This window comes from Coffea eugenioides, chromosome 11 (genome assembly GCF_003713205.1).
Source record: "Coffea eugenioides isolate CCC68of chromosome 11, Ceug_1.0, whole genome shotgun sequence".
Classification (NCBI taxonomy): Eukaryota; Viridiplantae; Streptophyta; class Magnoliopsida; order Gentianales; family Rubiaceae; genus Coffea; species Coffea eugenioides.
In genome coordinates, this window is record NC_040045.1 from 26,388,585 (window position 1) to 26,400,756 (window position 12,172).

Consider the following 12,172-nt stretch of genomic DNA (forward strand, 5'->3'; position numbering starts at 1 on the left):
CTATTGATATTAAACTCTAAATTGACTTAATATGTTTAGATAGCAAATGTTTTTTAAGACGGTTTGAGTGAGTCATAAACTAGCGATTCGGGTTCCAGTTCAAAATTTTGGTGAATCTAAACCTGAACCTTTAGTCATGGTTATGATTCTGATTTTGATTTCTAAAATCTAGTTCTAGTTCAACAGACTGTCGAATCGGTCACGGCTCAAGTCCTACCTACAATTTTTAATAAAAATATAAAAAATACATTGAATAGGGTATTAATGATGGAGCTGATTGTTCATGGCAAATGGCAGAGGCTGCAGGTAGTAGGGCAGCAAGGAAGTTTTTCTTTTGTAGTACGGCAGCAAGAAAGTTTTTCTTTTTGAAAAAATTATACTGCTTTTAGGTGTTTTGGATAAATACCAAGATTTTTCTTAAAAAAAATACAATAAATTATAGTAATTTTTTGGGTAAAATACAAAAAACCCCCTTGTGGCTTTGCGAAAAGACACCTTACCCCCCTATCGTTTAGAAACCTGCACATAAACACTCTAAACTTCATAACTAAAGTGGAAATTACCTTCTGAACAGGCTGAGTTACTGGCAGCAGGTCGAATACCCACAATACCCTCATTTATAATAGAGAGGGAAAGAGAATCAAGAACTGACTCTCTCTCTCATTCTCTACACTACTCCTCCTCAATGAGTTAATGATTAATTTTTCTTGTCTCCTAAATCCGGCCATTTGACATCCATGGAAGAGAAGATGAGGTCTATGCTAGTGCTACTACTGCTACCGGAGTTAAACATGACGTCCGCCATATCTACGACGGGGTAGTCAACATCCCTCCCATAGCAGGAGGTGGATGGACCGGCTATTGCGCCACCACTCGTACTGCTACCCATGTTGACGGTGCTACTAGTGGACCCTACTACGCCTCCACCGGCAACAGCAAGGCCAAAGTCACTAATGGTTAGCCATTGGCTCATGGACAAGGCGATGGAGGTGGTTGGATTCGGAAGAGGATGGATGGCAGCTGCCGTGGCTTATTGCATCATACTATGAGCTTCTCTTCGTTCCACCGGCAGCGGTGGCAGTACAGATAGGGTCGTGGATGATAGATGGCAAGTGTGGTCGCCTCGGTATGTTACTTCGAATATGTTTGGATCGTCATCCAGTCGCTGGACTTGTTTCTTGGTTGGACATTGGTACAGCTTTTGGTGGGTGCACCTCAAATAACTCTTGGAAATGACACAATCCAAAAGTTTTACAAATTCAATTGTGTTGACTAGTTGAGCACCTCCTATTTTCATCTTTCTTTGTGTCTTAATAAGGTATTATGGTGCGTGCTAATTTCATCATCAACTCAGTCACTTATGCTCTAACGGCGTCGTTTGGGGTCTGTAGCTCAAAAACCTCAGCTTACCGGACAGATTGACGTGAATGCGCTGGTTCCCTTGCGTTCCTTACGCACCATCAGTTTGATGAACAACAGCTTTGAGGGTTCGATGCCTGAATGGAAGAAACTCGGCGCTCTCAAGTCGCTCTTCTTGTCCAACAACCATTTCTCTGGACAGATCCCCCCGGATGCTTTCAAGGGCATGGCTTCTTTGAAGAAAGTTTATCTGGCAAATAACAGGTTTACGGGCAATATTCCTGTAACGCTAGCCACCCCTAGGCTTTTAGAACTGAGGCTGGAGAACAACCAATTTACAGGGCCCATTCCAGATCTCAAGCCAAGTCTCAAGGTGCTTAACGTGTCTAACAATCAACTCCAGGGTCCGATACCATCTAGTCTAGCCAAAATGGATCCAAGCTTCATCGCATGTACTATCTATCCATGTTGCTGTGTACATATGCATAGCGTGCGTGCGTGCATTTCCTAGAGCACTGGTACAAATTTTGCAGTTGTATATACGAAAATTAAGACGGAAATATTGGATTTAATTGTGCAGGAAACAAGGGTGTGTGTGGACCACCTCTAGTGATATCATGCAATTCTCCCGATCCTCTGGGTTGCACATCTGGTTATAGGTCAATTTCCAATTTAATTATAAAGTTTATGGTGTTTATGTGCAGGTTTCTAAACGATAGGGGGTAAGGTATCTTTTTGCGAAACCACAAGGGGGTTCCTTGTATTTTACCCTAATTTTTTAAACAAACACGTTAAAAAATACCATCCAAGTGGACCCTAAAAATTTTAGGGGGCAGGGTTAAGTGATTCCAATTGCAAGAATAGAAGGACAAATGGGGTGTTTGATAACCCCATTAAGTGCTTAAAATTAATGTATTAAGAGCTTTTCTAATTTTGACCCTAGTAATTGGGGATAGAAAAGGCGTGAGGGGGAAGGGATTGGGAGCGTTAAAAAATAAATTTTAATATATTTTTTAAAAAGTTCTTTTCTATTAACATTGCTTGATGACATAATTTGCTTACACTTTAATATATTTAGACCCACTTAACTTTTAAGCAAAATTTTAAGTAAAAGTTGTATCGTGTAATTGGTTGAATTGTTGAACTAGTATAATATATTCACTCAAAAAAATTATCTCACACACACTTTCTCACATATGTATACATATTTTCTCACACACACACACTGTCTCTCTCTTTATCACACACACATAGTTCCAAACACTTTTACACATACACGGATACACATGCACACACACTCTCTCTTACACACACTTGTACTTCAAATATACACACAAACACATACACAATTTCTCTCTCACACATGTAAAAACACATACTCTCTCTCCTGTAAGTATTCTATTCTATAACATGCACTTTTAAACATACTCACCTGATCAAACTCCTGTCAAACACACACACAGTCTCTCTCTCATAAGTGTAAACACACATACTCTCTCTCTTACAAGTATTTTCTTCTATAACATGCACTTTTAAACTGCTTCAAATCTTCTATCCCTAAATTAGTTTTTGTCCCCTCTGTCCCTTCTTTATATAGATACCACATTGCCTCTAGCTTTTTGATAACCCAAACTCAAAAAAATCGATAATAATCGGTTGACAAGTTTACTCAAAACCAATTAAAACAGATAACTCAAACTTTTTTTAAATTTTCTTTCTTAACAAAAAAGTCTTGTTGGTCACAAACATAGTAATCAACTAAAAATCTTCTTTATTTTTTGCCCCAAATCATCTTTTTCTTAAACCCTAACAAGTACTTTGATTCACTCATTATATCTTCAATCTTGCAACAAAAACGCCAAAGGAGCAATTGTGATGATATTGACTGTCATCCGTAAATTCCAATTCACTACAAGGTGGGAACTTGTGATAAGTGCATATTTTTATGTGTTTTTAGTGTGTTCTATTACTTAGTTTCTGTGTGTTTTATTTACTTTTATAGCTAATTAACTAGGTTTCCAGTGAAAATATACATTTTGTAGTTTAAGTATCAAATATTGTATTTCTATGGATTTTAATGGTGAAAATTTCATGTTTTTGTAGGCTTAATAATTCAATCATCAAATGGAGTGAGTTGCAAAGATATTTGGACAATTGTTGATGATTTGAAGTGGTTTTAAAGATAATATGAAATGCAAGAGATGAAATGCAATTAAGGGAGTTTTTCAGCTTTGACACTAGTTAGTATTTTGGCTATATCTTGAGTTCCAAGTATCGGATTGAGATTATTCTTGTGCCATTTTAAAGCTAATAATAGCTCTATATTTGTTATGAAGACCTCGAAGTCTAGTTTATGCATTTTCCTAGTCAAAATGTCAAAATACAGAAGTGTAATTTTGTTGTCAAAAGTTAAAATAGAGTTTTGACCAATCAAGCATATTTTGGTCATTCCTCGGTTCATAGAACTCCAAATTGAATGATTCTTGATGCATTCATAAGTTAACTCAAAGAGCTATAATTTCATGTTTTGTACAAGAGTTAGTTCAATATCCATCATCGAGAAAATATTAGTTGAAGTTGGTGTAAAATAGAATAAGGATGAAGACTGACCAAAAATGAGCAAACCCGTAAAAAGAAAAAATGTGGGGTCAATATGTAACCTCAGGTCACGTTTTCTAGGTCACGTATTCTTCAATTTTGGCTACAACTTACTTTGCAGCTTGTGCTCTATTCATACAAGCTTTTTGACCACTTTTTCCGCAAGAATTCTGGTTGGAAATGAGCAAGCAAGTATAGAATCTTATAGAAAAACTTTTGGAAGTTTCAAGAGATAACAAATGCCAACTAGAAACAACTTATTTGGACCTTGAATTCTCTATAAATAGAGGCCTTGGAAAACATTTTCACAACTTTGGAAGGTTAGAGAAACTCCACAAAAATATTGTCTTTACTAGTTTTTCTTAGTTCATTAACAAAGTATAGTTAAAGTAGTTTATCCTTCTTGTGTTTGTAGCTAGATTTGGATGAAGATTGAGGAGCAAAGATGGAGAGTTAGATCTCATGTAACAAGGGTGAATTCTCTCCTATCACTTTCTCTTTTGTATTTGAGTTTATATTTAGTTATAATACAAGTTTGGTGTTTGTTTTCATGTTTTGCTAAAGTTTATGCCTAGAGTTATGGATGAACTTTGTGAGAACCCAAAATTTACTTAATTAAAACTTCTATTACTGGCTTATTTAAATAATTATCCACCCATTTTCTTCAAATAATTTATTTCAACCCCTTTTGGAACCATTTACATGGAACTATGACTTGCGTATATTTTTAAAATGTCCCGTTAATAAATTTAAATTTTAGAAACTCGTTTAGCTAGATTTAGTGAAATCGCGTTTGGAGGCAATAGTCGATTTGAAAGTACAGTGACCTTGGAGATTGGAGGACTCATGCGTTAGTCTTAAAATAGGTATTTTTATGATTAATTACTCAAGTATTAGTTAGTTATACTATTGTTGCAAGAATTTCTTAGAAATTTCGCTTTATCGCGCGCGAGTCGGAAGTTCGCGTTTTCGCACGCGTGACTAATTGAGGAACTTTGGACATTTATTTTTAGACTACTAAGAGTGAATAATAATAGTGATAAATGAAGTGCATTAGAGGTTTAGTGCACAAGTGAAACAAACCCGAGAGGAAACGGGCATGAAACGCGAGCGTACGCGCACTATTGAGAGTTGACTTTTGTGCACATTAAAGCCACACCTACCAAGCTTCTCCAAGAAGCTTTACCAGCTGCTACACTCTCTCTCTCTTTTCTCTCATTGTGGCCGAGACTAGCTAAGGAAGAAGAAGGAAAAATTTCATCTCATTTCACTCCAAAATTTTGCACCATTTCACTCCAAATTTATCACTCAAACTCACAACAACTTGGAGCTTCACTTGGACTAGGAAGAGAGCAACTTATCCACGGTTTCTTGGAGCTCAAAGTGACCGAAAATTTCTGAGTTTCATCAACCAAGAGGTAGTAAATGATCCAACCTTTGAAACTTGATTCTAGTGAGTTAGATTTCACTTGGAAGCTTGTAGCTTCATGTGGGTATCTTTATTTTGTTGGAAATCATTTGAGTGAGCTCTATGAAATCCCACAATGAACATGTTGGACTAATATGATGATTTTGGATGTTGTTTATGCAAATTAAGTGTTAAACTAGTGGATATAAGTTGAAAAAGTGGAAAGAAAATAAAGGAAAGTTGAAAGCTAAGAAGGGCCGATTCTGCCCTGTTTTTGCAGAGCACTTGGTGCGATTTTTTTGTGATAAAATTGCCTTAATTTTGATATAGATATGTTGTATAGGTTGTGTGGAAAGTTTTCACCAAAAATCACTTGATTTGGTTGGGTAAAAGTTGCATTTTCAAAAATCCTTCAAAGTTGGAAACGGGTAACAGGGGTTACCTGGCAGCGAACCTTGAATGATCATAACTCCTTGCTCCGATGTCAAAATTGAGTGCCGTTTCTGGCATTTGAAACTAAACACTTCCAGTTTTCTAACGGTATAAAATGCATCCTATGATTTGACTTGAGTGAGCCGTACCAGTTCTTCAAATTTACCTATCCTGTTTCACTCATGTGTTAGAGAGTCAATGATGTGTTGGGATTTGTTGCTTGAATTTGAGCTAGCTATGGACTTAATTTCAAAATAGTTTCTTCTGATGAATTGTAGCTCTATGAATTTAGTTTCCAACGCCATCAACCATACTTAATTCCAAGTTGAATTGAGTGAGTTGTGGCTAAATTACAGAACTGCATCAGTGATAAAAAATCCTAATTTTGGTTAGCCTCGACTTGGGACTTGTTATTTTGAAACTTTTGGTGTCAATCACCTACCAAATGTATGTTGGATATTTTTTAGACCTTTTCTTCATAAATGAACCATGTTTGAGATGATTTCATTGGCAAAAGGTTCGAAAAAAAGGGAAAACGGAAGCATAAGGCAGAATTGCCTTGGAAATTCCTGAAACTTTAGTGGTCTTGTTAACTGACTTCCCGTACAAATTTTTACATGAAATTTGATAGAGGAGTAACCCTTATATGGTAGTGTAATCATACCAAATTTGGTGCCATTCCAAGTCCATTTCGATGCCAACTGAAGTCCCAAAGTTTGTGTTTCAAATCTGGAAAATTGCCCAATGGTTGTCATTTTGAACCAATTTTGAGCTGCTATATCTTGGCGCTCAAAACTCCAATTCTTGTTTCATTTGTTGTGTTTTAAACTTTGATTGTAACTCTAATTGAGTTTCAAATTTCAAAGGCTAGTTCACATTCTGTGAATTTTGCCGAATTTTCAAAATTTGCCAAAAACCAACCCCGAATCTGTCTTGGAAGTATAAGTCAACAACTTTAAACCGAAAATTGAGTGTCTTCCATTTAGAATCATGGAAAAGTATTTTCTAGGAATTTTTAGTACTTTGGAACTAATTTTCAACGGTACTAAGTTTTCCAATTTTGGATCTGCAGAGTGTAAGTTATGAGTTTCCAAAAATTGCTCCTCGAAACTGAAATTTCTGAACTTGAAGGGGATTGAGTTTTAAAAACTCTCCATTTCCCGTCGATATTAAATGACTGTTTTAGACTTGATTTCTTGAGGGAAAATAGTTTTACCTTGCATGATTAAACCCCACTTTTGAGTCTCGATTTACGAGTAATTTAGACTCTTTTCACGATATTTTCTTAAGTATTGTACAAGGGTACAATCTTCTCCGATAGCTAGGGGTTTTTAAGTGGTAGAGTGTAATCACCGATTATTTTTACTCAGGCACTCAAGGGGACCTTCAAGAGGACCTCATAGCGGATGCTTAAATACTTGATTGTGCACCACTCTCTTATTTTGACTAGATGAGTGTCAAGTGCATGAATATTTGAAAATTATGTGAATTGCTCATTATGAAATGGATGGTTTATAACTGTTGAGCCAAGTGTGTACTTTATCAAACACGTTCTCATTTAAATGAATTGTAATTGAATTGCTTGTGCATCATATGCTATGGCTGCATATGTCGTTGGAGTGAATCTCCTCGACCCATAATTGAATTGTATGACTGCCGATTGGAGTGCGCTCATCGGCCTATAACGGTATTTGTCGATTGGACTGAATGTCATCAACCATTATAATTATAATCGTATAATCAGGTTTCTGAGCGATAGCATGTACCACACCTATTCAGGTGGGAGGTAACTCTTATGTCGGCTCAAAACCCTAAATAAATGATCAGTTCTCTGAGAGATAGTAAGTACCACATCAATTTGGATGGGAGGTACCTCTCATGTCGTCTCAGAACCACAAACCATTCTAAGTCGATTGGAGCGATGTCTCATCGACCACTGAGCGATAGCAAGTACCACACCAATTTGGGTAGGAGGTACCTCTCATGTTAATTCAGAACCATAAACATATAATCGATTCCCTGAACGATAGTAAGTACCACAACTAAAGTAAAAATTGACAGGTTGTCAGCCTGTGCAATAATAAAAACCTGTTCAACTAAAGTTAATTTCTGTAGATAGTGGTAAGCAGGGTCGAATCCACAGGGATTGGGTGTAACTGTTTCTTTTCAAATTCACAGTAACAATGGGGGTGTTTTTGTGCAGAATGTGACAATCAAAGAGATTCAAATAAAATCTAGGAAGCTACTAAAAATTAAATAACAAATTACTAAAATAAAATGAGTGATAATTAAGGATCTAGCCAAGAAATAACTTCAACAATGGTTCACCTAATTGATCATCGATGCAAAGCCAATTCCAATTATTTACTAACAAATAGATTATAACTGTCAAACAAGCGATGACAGTCAACCCCTCCTTACTGTGTCGATGATTAAGGTACGCCCGTTAATCACTGCCCTAATTGAGAGATAATCTTAGGTACGCCCGTAAGATTTAATTCCCCAATTGCCTTACGTATTAGAGGAGCCCTATTCTAACCAAATAACGCACTACCAGGGTTATTTTAGGTTAGCCCGCGTATCCTCCTGACACAAATCTAATCATGTCAGTTGCCACTATTTTGAGACAATTAAACAATTACGGATTCAACATCCCAATTGACAATAGATTATCAAATTAACTAGTTATTCGGATCCAAGACAATCAATTAATTACACAATCATAAGCACTGCAACCAAGGAATATGCGAATACCAATAAATAGAGAAAAAGATATAATTAAATCGATCTCACAATTTTTAGGTGACCCAAAGCATCCGTTGTTTCTTGACTAGAGCGGTGAAATTAGCTTATATTTGCTGAACAAAATCCACGCAAAATTGCGGCAATAGTTACGACCTTCGTATCCATGAATTGGGCAAATTCAATTCGCTCTAATCAATAAGAAAAGTAAGCTACAGGAGTTGATTGATTGCTTTTACTCTTGTCTAACATACGAAGGAAGACAAGAAACTACTAAAAGCTAAAAAGAAAGAAAAGTCAAAAGCTCTATGCTACGCTACAAGACGAAAAACTAAAGAAGACCAAAAAGATAGTGCTCCTCCTTTGCAATTCTTATTCTAGTTCCTATCTATTGGCCCTGCCTTGTGCGGCGGCTCCCCAAGGGAAAGGAACAACCCCTCTTCGGTTCAGCCGTTGCCAAAAGAAAGGGCAAAAGATTTTTTCCTTTGCCAACAATGCCCTTGGGCTAAGCTCTGTGACTTGGGCTTTTTTCCTGATAAATTGGCACCTGTTATCATATTTTCGTTCTACTCCCTGAAATAAATGCAAAATACTAAAAGTGAGCAGAATCTAATAATTAATTCACATCGGGTTAGGTAATAGAGGACATTAATAATAAAATAAATGATAAAATTGCAACCTATCAATTCCCTGGACGATAGTAAGTACCACATCAATTCGGATGGGAGGTACATCTCATGTCGACTCAGAATCATAAATGAAATAATTAAAGTTCTACGGACTTAATTACCAACTCGAGTGACAGAGTGTCATCACGAGGAGATACTAGATTGAATTTTGGCAAAGCAAGTGGAAATGAGCTGTTTTGTGAATATTCACGAATTACTTAAATGTTATAGCTTTATTTCTCGTGCAAGTTTTATTGCTACTTGAATTACGTGCTTGCATGATTTTCTTGGCCTCACTGAGTGTCAGCTCATCCCATTAGTTTTGTTTTCCTTAACAGGAGCCGAAATGGAAGGAATTATGGAGAGGTCAACTTGACGGCCCTTTTGATTAGAATTTTAATGTAATTGATTAGATGACTTTTGGGAGACTATATTTTAGGGAAAGTGATGTACTTTTGAGAATTTGAGTTGTGACACTTGAAAATTTGTTTAAGGAAGTGACTTTTCTTATTTCGACTATCATTCATTAGTTGTTTATCCTAAGTTTGAATTAAAATTGTATCAAGTCCTGGTGAAAGTTGGGCAGACGTTCCGCGGATACCCTTGGATTCGCCCTTGGGAGAAGTGAGGGCGTCACAAACTTTCTATATCTTGTTTTTTATATTTGTTTGGTTAATTGATGATATTATTTTGAGCAAGTTGTTTATCACTTTTTCTTTTCTAATCATGATTAACCAGCCATTAATTGTGATAATCTTAAGATGTTAAGTTTGTAATGAGAATTAAAAGTTAACACTAGTTCAAGGAAATGGTAAATCTAGCGAGTAAACTCACGAGAGTAGAGATGCACCTATGTGGCTTTAGTAACTTGTTTCATGTAATTTTATAGAAAAAATGAATTTGTAGTTAATTTCATAACCACAAAAATAGGTATGGCTTAGTTGCAAGTATAGTTGATTCACTACGAGAATAGGTTTCACATACATTAAGGAATTGCACCATAACTAGCCAAGATAATAACATTCACTTAACTAATAATTTCATTTGCAAGAGTAGTAAGGAATTCCATACCTCTAGGAACTTTTTATTGTTATTTTTATTACTTTCATTCTATGTTTGTAGTATAGATTTAATATTTTGTATTTGTGATAATCTAAATAGTAAAGAAGTTCAAAAAACATCGATAATTGACAATCTTCTTTGTGGGTTCGACCCTTAATACCCTATACTCAATTATGACTCGTATACTTACAAAAAATCATTGTTGGGGTATTTAGCACTTTATAATTGTAAAATTTAACTGTGGATGAGCTAATTTTATCATTTCTTCTCTTTTCTCATGATTATTATTTTGAGTGAATGATTATTATCTTTACTTTGAAAAGAATAAAAAAAAGAAAAAAAAGAAGTAGAAAAGAAAAAGAAGATAAAAAGAGAATAAAAGTTGTTTTATTTCAATGGTTCTTGTACTTAGTAACCAGGAGTCTTCATCTACAAATGTCGACTTTCGTGTAAAATGTCACTTGAATTAAGAGCATACAAAGCAACTTGAGAATGTGAAGTGTTCAGTAACTGGGGATTTTCATTTAAAAATATCGATCTTCACATCAAAAACCACTTTCACTTGAGCAATATTTAGCTATGTTATATGAATAAAATCCTTTGTTGAACTTAAGAAGAGGGATCACCATGGGCTTAGTTAACATTTTTATTGACCATATGAGTTACTTGCTTGTGAAATTGGATAAGGATGAGAAATTGAGTTAAATTAGTTAAAACTATGGTATAATTGGCTCTTCTTTACTTGATATTATGAGTACTTGAGTTTAATTGAATAATTGCATAATAGTTATTTACCTTGTTTTGAGAAAATGAAGTTGAATTGTGCACGTGTTTATTTTCAAAATTTTGGATCATTGTTGGTTTGTATTTCTTATTACTTGAGGACAAGCAATGGTTCAAGTGCGGGGAAGTTTGATAAATGTGTATTTGATATGTTGTAAATGTGTTTTATTTGTCAGTTTTGGTGTATTTTATTTAGTTTTATAACTAATTAGTTAGAATTCTAGTGAAAATATGCATTTTATGATTGAAGTGGTAAAAATTGCAAACTATGGATTTTAATGGTGAAAACTTCATATTTTTTGAGGTTTAATTATTCAATCATCAATTAGAGTGTTGAGAAGATAATTGGATGATTATTGATGATTTGAAGTAATTTAAAGAAGACATGAAGTGGAAAATGTTCAACGGATGAAATGTAAGTTTTACAACTTTGACACCTTGTGGTATTTTGGCTATATCTTAAGTTACAAGTATTGGATTGAGGTGATTCTTATATCATTTTGAATCTAAGAGATAGATTTATATTTGGTATGCAGATGTTGAAATCCAGTTCAGTCATTTTCCTTGTCAAAATGTCAAAATATAGAAGTGCATTTTCATTCTCGAAAGCTGAAACAAGGTTCTGACCATTTGAGGGTATGTTGGCCATATCTTAGTCTAAAGAGTACCAAATTGGATGATTCTTGATGCATTGGAAAGCTAACTCAAAGAGTTACAATTTCAGATTTTATACAAGAGTTGGGTCAGCTTTCATCATCAAGAAAATATCAAGAGATTTTGGTGCAAAAACAGAGCAATGATGAAATCTGCCTAGAATGAGCAAACCTACAAAAGAGCAATATGTGGGTACAATATGCAAACTCATGTCACGTTTTGGAGGTCACGTATTCATCATTTTCAGTTGCAACTTGCTCTGCAACTTGTGCCCTATTCGCACAACTTTCCAACTCAATTCCAGCAAGTAATTTCGGCTGTATCTGATCAAGAAGAGTGTGAAATTTGTAGAAACAACTTTTGGGAGTTTCAAGAGTAAAAAGTGCCAACTAGAAACAACTCATTTGGCTCTTGAATTCCCTATAAGTAGAGGCCTTTGGAGAACAATTTCACAACTTTAGAAGGC

General features: G+C 35.3%; 1 protein-coding gene across 1 annotated transcript; it reads left to right on the forward strand.

The window, feature by feature from the left end:
• Positions 1 to 290: 290 nt before the first annotated feature.
• Positions 291 to 2,078, forward strand: LOC113752150 (pollen receptor-like kinase 1). Its single transcript, XM_027296283.1, has 5 exons — positions 291 to 306; positions 750 to 956; positions 1,073 to 1,126; positions 1,392 to 1,732; positions 2,064 to 2,078. The coding sequence occupies exons 1-5, from the start codon at positions 291 to 293 to the stop codon at positions 2,076 to 2,078; spliced, it is 633 nt and encodes a 210-aa protein (XP_027152084.1).
• The last annotated feature ends 10,094 nt before the right edge of the window (positions 2,079 to 12,172 follow it).